Source organism: Oncorhynchus nerka, linkage group LG10, assembly GCF_034236695.1.
Source record: "Oncorhynchus nerka isolate Pitt River linkage group LG10, Oner_Uvic_2.0, whole genome shotgun sequence".
NCBI lineage: Eukaryota > Metazoa > Chordata > Actinopteri > Salmoniformes > Salmonidae > Oncorhynchus > Oncorhynchus nerka.
The window spans coordinates 55,073,246-55,086,962 of NC_088405.1; the positions used below are offsets into that span (position 1 = coordinate 55,073,246).

The 13,717-nt window shown below is 41.1% G+C and overlaps 1 protein-coding gene across 1 annotated transcript; it reads right to left on the minus strand.

The window, feature by feature from the left end:
* Positions 1–76: 76 nt before the first annotated feature.
* On the minus strand, positions 77–8,994 carry LOC115135605 (U4/U6.U5 tri-snRNP-associated protein 1-like). Its single transcript, XM_029670488.2, has 20 exons — positions 8,436–8,994; positions 8,223–8,277; positions 8,079–8,134; positions 7,068–7,194; positions 6,828–6,930; positions 6,626–6,703; positions 6,265–6,364; positions 6,011–6,153; positions 5,701–5,907; positions 5,401–5,504; positions 5,183–5,316; positions 4,913–5,070; positions 4,549–4,716; positions 4,125–4,235; positions 2,141–2,228; positions 1,915–2,005; positions 1,557–1,692; positions 1,342–1,431; positions 623–744; positions 77–384 (listed from the first exon to the last, which is right to left on the minus strand). The coding sequence occupies exons 1-20, from the start codon at positions 8,701–8,703 to the stop codon at positions 366–368; spliced, it is 2,358 nt and encodes a 785-aa protein (XP_029526348.1). The 5' UTR covers positions 8,704–8,994; the 3' UTR covers positions 77–365.
* Between the last annotated feature and the right edge of the window lie 4,723 nt (positions 8,995–13,717).

The window sequence follows — 13,717 nt, forward strand, 5'->3', positions numbered from 1 at the left end:
GAGAGACAGAGGATACATATTAAACCTTACCCGACTCACATGAAATAACCTACACACAATGCTACCCCAACTTCAGCACCTTGCAATTTCAATGGTTTAATTTGTCCCTGAAAACAAATACATTTGGGAAATAAAAAAAGGAACAAGAATTCATGTCAAATCTTTACTGTATGTAAATAACAATCATTGTTTACATAAATCCAGGATCAAAAGCAAAAACTCTACTTTACACACAACAGCAATATGCAGCTACTTGATTTTATTCAACAAGGAAAATAAAATGTAAAACATCTCAGTCGGTGTTTGTGTGTCTAACGGTGCACAGCCTGCATCCTCACTGGTCAGATCCCTCTTCTCAACCACATCTATTTGGTGATGTTGTTTCTGAGGAAAGAGGAGGAATACAGGCCAAACATATTGAGAGGGAAACAGACTGCAGTGTGAGTAATAATTAGGTACATAATCTATGCAGGTCACATTCTCCTTTAAATGAAATACTGAAATGAAATATTATGAGCTGCTCTGTCATTCTCAAACAGCGCCACTATAATTAGACTAGAAATACATACATCTAAGGCAGGGTGAAAGAGAGGACAAAGAAAGAGGTTTGTAAAATACTCACGCATTCATGCTCTTCCCACTCCCACTCAGAACAATGTAAGGTGTTTTTTGTGACTTCTGTTTCTCCTGAAGCAAAGCAACCGTTCCTAGAGGGGTATCACTACTGCTCATCTTCTTCAGCAGCTGATAAGAGAGACAGGTGGGGCTCAATTTAAATACATCCTCGGTCAAACCACTGACTAGACTAAAGTAGAGCTAGGCCATATGAATAAAAATCCATTGTGTGATAAATTGCCTGAGTTGATGCATTAGGGATAAATAGAACAATAATTCTAGAATATTAATCTGCACCACAGATTTATTTATGATAATTTAAACGACTAGTTTGATGGTTGCAGCCATCAATTGTCCAATTAACAATCCCCCACATTACCAAACTGATTTAATTCCAAAACATCACATTTCTCTAGTATAGGCTACATATTGTAATGAAATATAAGCAAAATGCCTGCGATAAGTGATCGGTATCGATAATATTTGGTTATCGTCCCAGGTCTAGACTAAACTCGGCAAGCCCTGCAACCTGAATGGTCTTGTAAGGCCTGGAAAATAAGTGTTATTCAATTGAAAGCCATATGCGAGTTTGGATGAAAAGTATCAGATAAACCAAAATTTTAACTTAAATGAGAGACACAAATACTGATTTCAGTCCTACCAAGTAGGGCTTGCCACTTCAAAAGTGACCTAAAATAATCTTTGAGTGAGCAAGGTCAGACATACCGCTTCCTCTTCCAGCTTTTTCATCCTCCTCTCAGTCTTCATCTTGCCAGACCCCTTCCCATGGAACCGATGTGAGAGCTGCCGGAAAGCCTAGAAAAGGAATAGGATTAGGGTGCAATATTCTCGACGAACACCCTTTACCTACATCAAAACAGCAGTTGACAAAAGCAACATTCTCTATGTCAATGATGTTAAGGGAAGATTAAATAATCTACCTCTTTGGGAGTGAGCTTCCGCCCAGATTCATCCACATACTCAATCTTGACGTCAGGCTTGTAGGCGTCCTTCTCCTTGAAGTCCTGGGTGAAGCCTCTATATTCCTCCCTCCGACTGTACTTGTCATCTATAGTCCTAGAGAATTGGAGAAACAAGACCAGAGAGTTGGAGGGGCTAACGGGTTTTCATACATTACAGTTAGGACTCCATTTTACATCCGCAACTTAACGAGGCACTGCGCTAAAAACATGGAACACACAAAACATGCCACTTTATTTATGATGTCACTTTTTCAATGTCTTTGAGCAAGCAGCAATTATTTGGGCGGCATAAGCACACAAAGCACAGGGAACTCACATCTTGTCCTCAATGCTGTAGTTATCATTGGGCAGGGCACCGGTAGGAGCACGGACACGGGATATCTTCTGCATTTGAGTGTCCAAGAGACCTAAGGGAGAGAAGGAGAGTATGAAAGAAATAATGAAAATTGTAAAGGAGAGAGACGAGAGGAATAGACCAGAAACATTACATGACAGTCCTTTACTAAGCAAATACTGTCAGTGGGGCTACTCCAATCTCTTACCCTTATTCTTGCACAGCGCCAAGGCGGCAGCCAGCCCAGAGCTGACAATGGGTTCTTCATCCAGGATGGTGGTTGATGCTGTGGAGAACTATGAGATGGAAGCAAAAGATGAGTAAGGTGAGCACATACAGCTGACAAACATTTTCACCTCAGTAGTTCAGATGGGAAAGCCTTGTGTATTTTTATGGGTTATCATGGTTAGGGCTGTTACGGTGACCATATTACCGCCACACCAGTGGTCACGAGTCAAGGCCGCAGTCAAATACCACGTGACCATTTAAGGTAACTAGGCTTTTCCAAAACTGCACACTGATACCACTGATGGTCATTAGTAGCCTACCAACGGCTAGTCGCTAATGGCCCGGTACTCAGCGCTCTATTGTCCCTAAATCAGGTCCTAACTGCCGGGTACTCAGGCGTCATACTGTCCCTCTAATCACTCTTTGACAATGCAAATGCCATCTAAAATCTAATCCAACACTTGATGAGAGCCCATGAGCTCATGTTGCTCAACATTTCTATAGGCTACGCAACGGTGTGAGAAAACAGAGTTGATTGCTTCTTAAAAAGAGAATCCCATCATCTTTCGATAAACTAGGCCACCTATATTTATTTCACAACAGAGGAGTATTTGTCTGTAATATATTTAAATTTGATAGATTTTCTTATATGAACTGTAACTCAGTAAAATCTTTGAAATTGCCTCATGTTGCGTGTATATTTTTGTTCAGTATAATTTCACACTTATTATTTAGTATATGTGAAGACTAGATTAAATTGAGAATAGTCTGATGAGTGACAATATGATCACTTGTGAATGATCCCCAGCATACGCTGTATATATATAAAATATAGTTATGTTTGGGGAAGATACATTTCACCATAAAAATGCACCTTTATAATGAAGCATTTCATGCATCATCGCATTTGTGAACTTATGTAAGATGGACTTCGTAATGTGATGAGTAGATTGGATAGTCATCATTTTGGCTAATAATATAAGACAAATAGAATATGACGTCCATCTAAACTGGAGGAGGAAATTATTGTCCAAAACCAAACTTAAGTAGCACTGACCCAAAAATGATGAATATGGGGGGGGATTCCAAATCTAAAATAATTCCACACATATTATTAGTAGGCTATATGTAAATACCACATTAAATTAAGAGTAGTCTGATGGGTGAGAATATTATCAAGTTCTAGCCAAATTGGGAATTAGACTGATGGTATGTGCAGCCTGCAGAAGAAACAGAGCAGAGCTCATGTCTTTCATGCGACTTTTTCCAAATCATTAGTCGCATCATGCAGGCTTAGAATGTATAAAAACATACAGCCTAACATTTGTATCACAATATAAAGTTGCATAAATAACTCTAAATTAATCATATAGGAGTACCTGGTTCTTTGTTAACTGCTCAACACAGAATAGCCACATGTGCGCACTCCCTCAACTCGTTTGGAGAAAATATACTTTCTATTTCATTCAGCTTTGTTTAATTGTATTCTTCATACTATAAAAGAAAACCACGGAATTCTAAGCAAATCTTGTCTGCTAAATGAACTAGTGTAGCCCACAGCCATTTGGTATAGCCAGATCAGGGCCTAACATAAGGATAATTCAGAGTATGCCATTCTGTTCTTCTGAAATAGACCACATTTTCATCATGTTTCTCTAGACCGGTCTAAAATAAATAATGCATTTATTGTGATGTTGTAGGCTATATTAAATGGATTTATTAGACTAAAATGTAGAAAAAAAGTCAGCATCAGTGGATGTTAAACATGCTTATGCTAATAGTCAATTACAGTGACACCGGCAGTTATTTGCATGACAATCACCAGCTGACAAAATTAAATGATCACCACAGCCCTAATCATAGTACGTTATTCTGTAAATGACCCACCAGGGGACTCCAACCAGCACTACTGGTAAATGCATGGAAAAATGGAAGAGACAACAAGGCAGGAGGATGACACTCACATTAGGCTGCTTCTGTTCCTCATCCACGTTGACGATGCTCCAGCCAACGTTCTCATCCTCATCTGAGTCTGAACCCCCGGCCCCATCTCTCGCCGCCTCCTGTTCGAAATCCTAGAAACAGAAGGATATCAAATCAAATGTATTTATATAGCCCTTCGTACATCAGCTGATATCTCAAAGTGCTGTACAGAAACCCAGCCTAAAACCCCAAACAGCAAGCAATGCAGGTGTAGAGTTGATACAGACTCAAACCATAGTGTGTTCAAGTGCAAACACACAATAGAGCTCATGGATATGTCAAGTCTCTCTACTGAGCACACTAGAATACAATTGTAAAAGTTTCCTTGTTTATGATGTGCCAATTCTAATGATATATATATATTTTTACCAGTTAGCTATTTCCCATCTCTTAGAATGTACCCACCATGATATCCTCCTGGTCCTCTCTGTTTCCTGACAGACCGTAGGTGGGGATGTCACCCAGAGTTCTGCAGAACTCAGAGGTGGCGTTAAATACAATGTTCAGGTTGTTCTTGTTGTCTTCGTCGTCACTGCCGTCCACTCTTGCAAGCCATGGGACCTGCTCTGGCACCTGACGCACAAGAGAGTGAGAGCAATGTTTAACCACTTATTGGTGATTTAATAGCACAAAGTTTTGATGGTAATTTACACAATATTGCAGTTTTCAGTCATCAAATTAGGGATCAATGCACAGGACAGAATATTTTGCCACAGTGATATTTTAAGTAGAGTAAATAGAGGAACATTTCTGAACAGAATGCTCACACCTTTTCCCCAGAGTCTTGGAGCAGCTGCTTCTGTTTGAGCTTCCTCTGCTTCTCCAGCTGCTTCTGTTTGAGCTTCCTCTGCTTCTCCAGCTGCTTCTGCAGATCTTGCTCTGCCTCGTCCTCCTCCAGCACTGCCGGCTCAGTGGGGATGAAGTCCTCTGAAGGAAGAGTAAAGTGTAAGTGTTGTCATAATATTAAACAAAACCAGGCATGAGTGAACCATATATTTGTTTCGCTCATCACTAAACCACTAACAGATGTCTCCCTCACCATCGTCACTGATGTCCATGTCTGCCATCCTGATGTCATCTGACTGTTGGGGTACATCTAGTCTCGGTATGATGACACCCTCCTTTGACACCTCCTGGCCCTCATCCAACTGCCTGCGACCCCGACCCCGAACCCTGAAGGAGAGACAGAGAAAGAGTCAGACTGAAACTAAGGTGGCTCATCTGTCATATTCCACTTGAAGCGGAGAGGAGCAGAACCTGGAGCCGAAGTCGGTGTTGCGCGTGTCGTCTAGTTGGAGCTCGTCAGGCAACGCCTTCTTCCTGATTTTCCTGACGCGCTGCTTGGTCTTCTTAAAGCCCACCTTTAACAACAAAAGTAGTAAGAATCTGTGTGAACAACCATTAATGAGAGCTCATATTGTGTGTGAACAAATCTCCAAAAAAACACACACAGCATTCAAAAGTAGACACATTTACACATGAAACCTGAGAGAAACCATATCCAAAAGACAGCTTTCCCAGGCCCTCTCCAGAGCAGCACCTCCCCACAACCCTCACCATCTCCTGTGGTGTGTAGTACTCTGAGGCAATAGCGAGAGCAGGCATCTCCAGGGACTGGGCCTGGTTCCTCAGGGTCTCCCGGATGGCCTGCAGCTCCCGTTCCCGTTCCCCCTCAGCACAGCCCCCTTTGCTCAGCTGGAAACTCTTCTTCTTCTCTCCATCAATCTCCTCATCATACTTGCCCAGCACAGTGCGCGGCTTGAACTGCAGAGAATAAGTGCAGAGGCGGACATTGGTCAGTGAGATTGAATTAAGCATGAGAGCAACATGACAGCATTTCCAAAATGAAGACGAACTCTTTTCTTACCGTAGCCATGTCATCAACACTCTCGTCCTCTTCGTAAGCTTTGTAATCAGGCTTTTTCTTCTTCAACTCCACATTCTTCTCAGCCTTTTCTTTGTCCACTAGACCCACGTTTACAAGTACATCGTCCTCCTCTTCAAGCACACCTGAAAGAGACACACAAAGGCCAAGTGTGTGGGTGTTTGATGAGGGTCTGGTGTAGGCATGGTCTTCATTGATATATTTCTGTTACTGTTAACATTTCAACCTCCTCTCACCTTGGTCTTGCAGTGTGAGGATGACAGTCTCCCCTTCATTAAATGACTCCATCCTATGCTGCACAGTGAGACCCTTTAGGTCCCGAGAACTGTAAGCGGCCTATAACAAAGATAAGCAGAATAACATAAGAGGCATTTTCTAACACCAGATAGGGCAACAACTCAGTCTGCACAGAATCAAGACATCAAGCATCCTACATCAAGCATGGTGTCACAGGTCTCAAACTCCATAGGGGGGAAACTGACAGATTCACTGAATGCTGTTCAAATCTAGCCTGCACTCTACACAAACCAGAAGACAGTGTCTTCACAATCGTAAGTTGAGCAGGTGAGATATTCAACACAAGAAAGCAGATTTTACCTTCTTGGTCTGGCCAAACTCCTCATCCACCAGATTGCTCACACCAAACTCCTCATCCATCTCCTGCAGAAGTTTGGCCTGATAGGGAAAGGAAGGAAATCAAAAGGAACCAATCAAACAGAGTACAAAATCATAACTAAGACAAGCATCTCCCTTCATCTCACAGCCCTCCTGCTCCCCACATGGTTCCCTCCCTACTCACTCTCTTCTCTGCCAGTTCTTTCTCTTTGGCCATCTTCCGGCTCCTCTCCACCCAAGCTACAGTGTCGTCCAGCCAGTCTCCCTCTGCTAAAGTCTTCACTTTCCTGAAGTAGAAAAAAAAAAAGTGGACGAGGAAGAGAAAATAAAAAGTTACATTAAATCACTTATCAATGTAGTGCAAGTTGGTGGAGTATGTTGGTGGAGTATGTGCAGCCAAAACCTTCCTGCAGTTAGACCTTACCCCAGTTTCTTATTGAGGAGCCTCTTCTCCTTCATAGCCGCCAGTTTCTCCCTCATCTCGGTCTGCTGTTTGATGTGCACAGGGTTGATCGTCTCCGCAACCATTGGCTGCTCCTTCGTACCGAGCTCTGGGGCAGCAGACATGGGTGAGCCAGTCACGATCAGCCACACATGACGTCACTACTATAGACTATGGGCTGCATTTCAAACACAAAAGACACAGCCTACTCCACTTACCCTCACCTTAAGCCTTTGGGTGGAATCCCCGTGGCCATCTTTGCCGTCGTTCCAAACAATTAGCCAAGCAAGGGAAGTTGGCAACATAAGCCCCTCAGACCCAGTTTTTTTTAATCAAGTTTGCGGGTGTACAATTCTGTTCACTCCGGGGCCTGAAACACCCCATAATTCAATTTGCGATGAATGCACATCCACTAAGAAAAGACATCCGAAACTTAACACCAACATCAATATGGAGAAGTCAACATGCAAGTGTAAGTAAAAACAAATGTAAATAAGTTAGAAATTGTGCTACTAATGCACATGACGGCACTAACATACATCGTAAAAGTTATGTTTTTGTTTGGTTAGCTTTTGGAAACATTAGCTAGTGCATACAACTTTCCCTGACATCACACTTCTACACTGTCATTTTCGATTTACCTGATATCAGATGGCCAGCATTCGATGTCTGCTGATGCGTTATCTTCTAGCCAAGATATGAAATGCAATCATAATGAACTATAGCTCATATAAAAAAAAAACACAAACACCAGCTACCGGTTCCATTACGACTGAAAACACAACTGTGGGACTAACGAGTGACAAATTTCCAGGCAAGTGCGGTCCATTTAAAATGAATTCATTCTTCCCTCGCCCTGCAAGTGTCAATTCACCATACATCATGATGCATCAGAAGAGTTCACTTCATTTGAGGGCTGAGGATGCATCTTTTACATGTTTGCAGCCATGTTCTAGTTCTAACCAGAGACACCATATGGCTCAAGTTTCTCACCTTTAGTTGTGTCAGTCATTTCCAGAGGCTTCAGACCAAGCTTGGCCCTCAGCTTGCTGTTAAGAAAGGCAGGCAGGTTAGAAAGTTATTCAGAATTTACTTACACCATCATCAGGGCACCATCATTCAATGTCCGTCACTTACTTTGTCTCTTCAATGCTAAGTGAGGCATCTCCACTTGCAGACTGTGGTCCAATTCCTAAAATGAAACTTACAATTGAAGTGAAAAACACAGGAGAAAAGATAGCATCTTCAATATCATACCTGCAGACTATATGAGTGTATTGCGCACTGACTGGTTCTAATTATGTATGTATGTATGTAATTGTTTAAGCCAGGATATTTGCCTGCATTTACCTGGACTCTCTTGATATCCGGCCTCCACTTTTTCTTTCTTTACGCGAGGCTCCCCAGCACTCCTTTCGCCTTTACTGCGACCTTCTCTCTCCGAACCCCGTCCGCTCCTTTCCTTCGATCTGGACCGTTTCCTCTTCTCCCTCTCTCGGGTGACATTTCGTTCCTTGTCCCTCTCCCGCTCCTTGTGACGGTGTTTTTTGTGTTCGCGGTGACGCTCTTCTGCATCCTTATCACGCCCTTTCTCCTTATGTTTCTTCGACGACCCCATCTTCCTTGTTATGTGCTGTACAACTACAAAGTGATGTCTAACGTTAACTAGTTTAAAAGAAGTACCACCAATTTACCGGTCTGTGCAACTAACGTGCCAGCGACAACGTTAGCTGGCTAGAGGGAAAACGTTTAATTATAATCAAATTGCTTGCTAGACAACCCCCATCTTAGTGCAATCTCCAACAAATGTTTTAAGCTAGTCTTTACGTATGAGTGAATAACAACTAAAAAACACACTGGAAACGAATGGACGACTTGTTGTTAAGACCTTTTGGGATTTATTTCTGGTGTCATATGAAACGTCACATCCTTGGTTTTATGCTGCATTCAAAACAACTGGGAACACGGAAAAATACGAGGTCAAAGCATAACGTAATTGATATTCAGGTCGGAAAGTCGGAGCTCTGGAAAGAGGCCCGAGTTCCGAGTTGGATTACTGTTCAAATCGATTTTTCCCAGTTGTTCTGAACACACTGAAGTCGGAGATTCCAAGTTCCGAGTTACTATTTGTTTTGAATGCTGCATCGATATTAGAAAATAAAATAAAAATCGAAAAATAAACAACAAGCTCCTACTGCGAAAAATCGTTATGAACTATCATCAAACTCGGAATTCCAAGTCGGGACCTCTTTCTGACCTGAAGAGCACTGACGTCATGATTTCACCTCGATTTACCAGTTTTCTTGAAAGCAAATGCTTTCAGTGCGTTCAAGTAAACTGGGAACTCGGAAAAAAGAACGAGCTCCGACTGGGAAAAACCGTTTTGAAAGGTCATCGAATTTTGGAATTCTAAGTCAGGAACTCGGGCCTCTGTATTTTTTATATTTTTTATTAACAACAAATCAATATAGTAAGTACATGGGGGAACACAAGTATATATAAATAATATACAAAGTACAATTGGGCTAGGGGGTACAACATCACATTACACAAGGACCTTAAGAGACATACATACACTTATATTTCTTACATCTTTTTTTGTTAGTAGAGTATTTAATTGTCTTAAAATACAGTTCAATGTATTTTTGTAAGGTAAGAAAATGTGATGTTTTGTTTTTAAATTTACATTTGTGAATATTATATATATATATATTTATTTTATTTTATTTATTTATTTTGCTCCTTTGCACCCCATTATTTTTATTTCTACTTTGCACATTCTTCCATTGCAATACTACCATTCCAGTGTTTTACTTGCTATATTGTATTTACTTTGCCACCATGGCCTTTTTTGCCTTTACCTCCCTTCTCACCTAATTTGCTCACATTGTATATAGACTTGTTTTTTTTTTACTGTATTATTGACTGTATGTTTGTTTTACTCCATGTGTAACTCTGTGTCGTTGTATGTGTCGAACTGCTTTGCTTTATCTTGGCCAGGTCGCAATTGTAAATGAGAACTTGTTCTCAACTTGCTTACCTGGTTAAATAAAGGTGAAATAAAAAAATAAAAAAAAAAAATATGAAATTTGGCCAAAGGAATAATGAAATTAATTACATAATATTGTTTCAGCTTACTTCTCTCGTAGGTAAAGTGTCCAATCAGTATATCTCTCACTCGGGCCTCTTTCTTGAGCTCCGACCTGAAGAGCACTGAAGTCATGATTTGACATCGTTCTTCTTTAAGTTTTATTGACGAATCACAACCAACTGACTGGTGCATACATCGCCACCTACTGTACTGGAGTGTGAGGCCGACAACTACCTATCTATACCACTACATTCTCTTCCTAAACTAACCCCGAATTTCTAATCAAATCAAATAATTCCCTTCAAACCTCACTACTCCCATTACCCCCACCCAAAACACCAACCACTCCCCATTCCCGTCCAACCTATCTGACCCCGTCAAACAACCTCTCCCTTTCTACATCATACATTTCACAAAATAATAATACATGTTCAACCGTTTCCTCTACCATACAGCCATTACACAATCCAGTATCATGTTCCCCTATCAATTTCAAAGTGTAATTCAAACCTGTATGCCATAATCTCGTTCCACACAACATAACCTCCTCCCTTCTGTTCCCATTATCTGACAGCAATCGAATTCGTTCTTCTGAATCAATGTTTTAATTTCCCTTCCACCCAACTGCACCTGTATCTCCACAATATTAATTTTCACTGATATTTTTGCGAACATATCTACTATATCATTTCCATAAACACCTGTATGAGGAGGAATCCAACAGAACTGAATTTCAATAACATTTCTTTGTAACCCCAACAACAGCATCATTATTTCTAACCATAAATCCTCATGTTCTGACTTTCCAGATCTTTAACTACACAAAACTGATGCAGAGTCCCAACATATTACTACTCTTCTATGTTGCACCTCCTCTCCGCATACAACAATTATCACAACAATTCCTGTTGAATATACATGGAAATAATTTGTTAATCTCTTGCATAGATTAATATCAAACTCAGGAAAAAATACATCTGCTCCTGTCTTCCCATTCATGGGATCCTTTGAACAATTCGTATACACCGCAAGACAATAATCAAACTGATTACTAATATATCGATCCACTATTGTTCCTATGTTATCATCTCCACACCACTGTTTATTTACTTATGTCAGGCTCAGATCAACATGTGGTCTTGTATAAAACCATGGTGGCACGTTTCCTATTGCCACAGATGGCCCTAGAATTATTTCTCTGAGTCCATATTCCTATACTCTTTGTCCAATCTATGGGCCAAAACCCCTCTCTTTTTCCTGTATTTTACCCCCTTTTCTCCCCAATTACAATCTTGTCTCATCGCTGCAACTCACCAACGGGATTGGGAGAGGCGAAGGTCGAGTCATGCGTCCTCCAAAACATGACCTGCCAAACCGCACTCCTTAACACCCGCCCGCTTAACCCGGAAGGCAGCTGCACCAATGTGTCGGAAGAAACACCGCTCAACTGACGACAGTGTCAGCCTGCAGGAGCCCGGCCCGCCACAAGGAATCACTAGAGCGCGATGAGCCAAGTAAAGCTGAGCGGCCTTTCAGGTTATTATTTTTTTTTTTTTACCTTTATTTAACTAGGCAAGTCAGTTCAGAACAAATTCATATTTTCAATGATGGCCTAGGAACAGTGGGTTAACTGCCTTGTTCAGGGGCAGAACGACAGATTTTTACCTTGTCAGCTATCTTGTCAGTTGTCAGTTATGTCGACATAGGACTCGTTTTACTGTGGACATAGATACTTTTGTACCTGTTTCCTCCAGCATCTTCACAAGGTCCTTTTCTGTTGTTCTGGGATTGATTTGCACTTTTAGCACCAAAGTACGTTCCTCTCTAGGAGACAGAACGCGTCTCCTTCCTGAGCGGTATGACGGCTGCATGGTCCCATGGTGTTTATACTTGCGCACTATTGTTTGTACAGATGAACGTGGATTCTTCAGGCATTTGGAAATTGCTCCCAAGGATGAACCAGACTTGTGGAGGTCTTCAATGTTTTTTCTGAGGTCTTGGCTCATTTCTTTCGATTTTCCCATTATGTCAAGCAAAGAGGCACTGAGTTTGAAGGTAGGCCTTGAAACACATCCACAGGTACACCGCCAATTGACTAAAATAATGTAAATTAGCCTATCAGAAGCTTCTAAAGCCATGACATCATTTTCTGGATTTTTCCAAGCTGTTTAAAGGCACAGTCAACTTAGTGTATGTAAACTTCTGACCCACTGGAATTGTGATACAGTGAATTATAGGTTAAATAATCTGTCTGTAAACAATTGTTGGAAAAATTACTTGTGTCATGCACAATGTAGATGTCCTAACCGACTTGCCAAAACTATAGTTTGTTAACAAGAAATTTGTGGAGTGGTTAAAAAACGAGTTTTAATCACTCCAACCTAAGTGTATGTAAACGTCTGACTTCAACTGTATATCTGCAGTATAACACAAACCCCCGATGCAGCTTATTGCTATTATAAACTGGTTACCAATGTAATTAGAGCAGTACAAATACATGTTTTGTCATACCTGTGGTGTACGGTCTGCTATACCACGACTGTCAGCCGAATCAGCATTCAGGGCTCGAACCACCCAGTTTATAATCTCCCACTAATTTCATTAAATTAAATCAGTGGACCATGCTGCACATTGTATCATATGCTTTTTCAATATCTAAATAGACATTGACATCACTTCTGTCATGACCCTCTCCCCTTGGTGAGGATCAAAGGTGCCAGATCAACTGGCAATGGCTGATAGATAGCCAGACCCTCTCTCTTCCACAAGAGAGGAGAGGGGGGAGGAGTTGGGACAGTTTTATGACTTAACAGCCGGTCATAAACTTTCTCTCTCTTGCCCTGCAGTATCAAGAAGGTAAAAATCCCTTTGTTACAGAGAGACTCTTGCCACCAAAAACTTCAACATCAAACAATGGACACTGGGACAATATATTTCAACATCCGAATGTTGGGAATGATGAGAGATGGAATATGGAAAATTAATGTCTATGTTGTGATTGTCATTAAAATGATCAGAAAGACATTATAATGGAAACAACTTTAAGAGCTTTCACACTGTATATATCAGATTTACATCTAAATGTTGTACAAATTATATGATTAAATATGAGAATATTGTTGTGAAGATAGCAATGTGATTTTAGCCTTCAAAATGAGAATTGTGTTTCATGCAAACTTGTGCCCAGTCAGTAGCCATGCCCAAGTGAGCTCAGAGTTCGTGTCAACATGACGAATCGACCTCCAAGGCCAGAGTGCTTAAGAGGACTCGCTAACAACATTTACATTAGACCAGGGAACGTGATGGCTAACAAGATGGCACCGACAGAGATGGTCGCCTCGCTTCGAGTCCTTAGGAAACTATGCAGTATTTTGTTTTTTATGTATTATTTCTTACATTGTTAGCCCAGAAAATCTTAAGTGTTATTACATACAGTTGGGAAGGTCTACTGGATATAAGAGCGATGTCAACTTACCAACATTACGACTAGGAATACGACTTTCCCGAAGCGGATCCTTTGTTCGGACCAACACCCAGGACA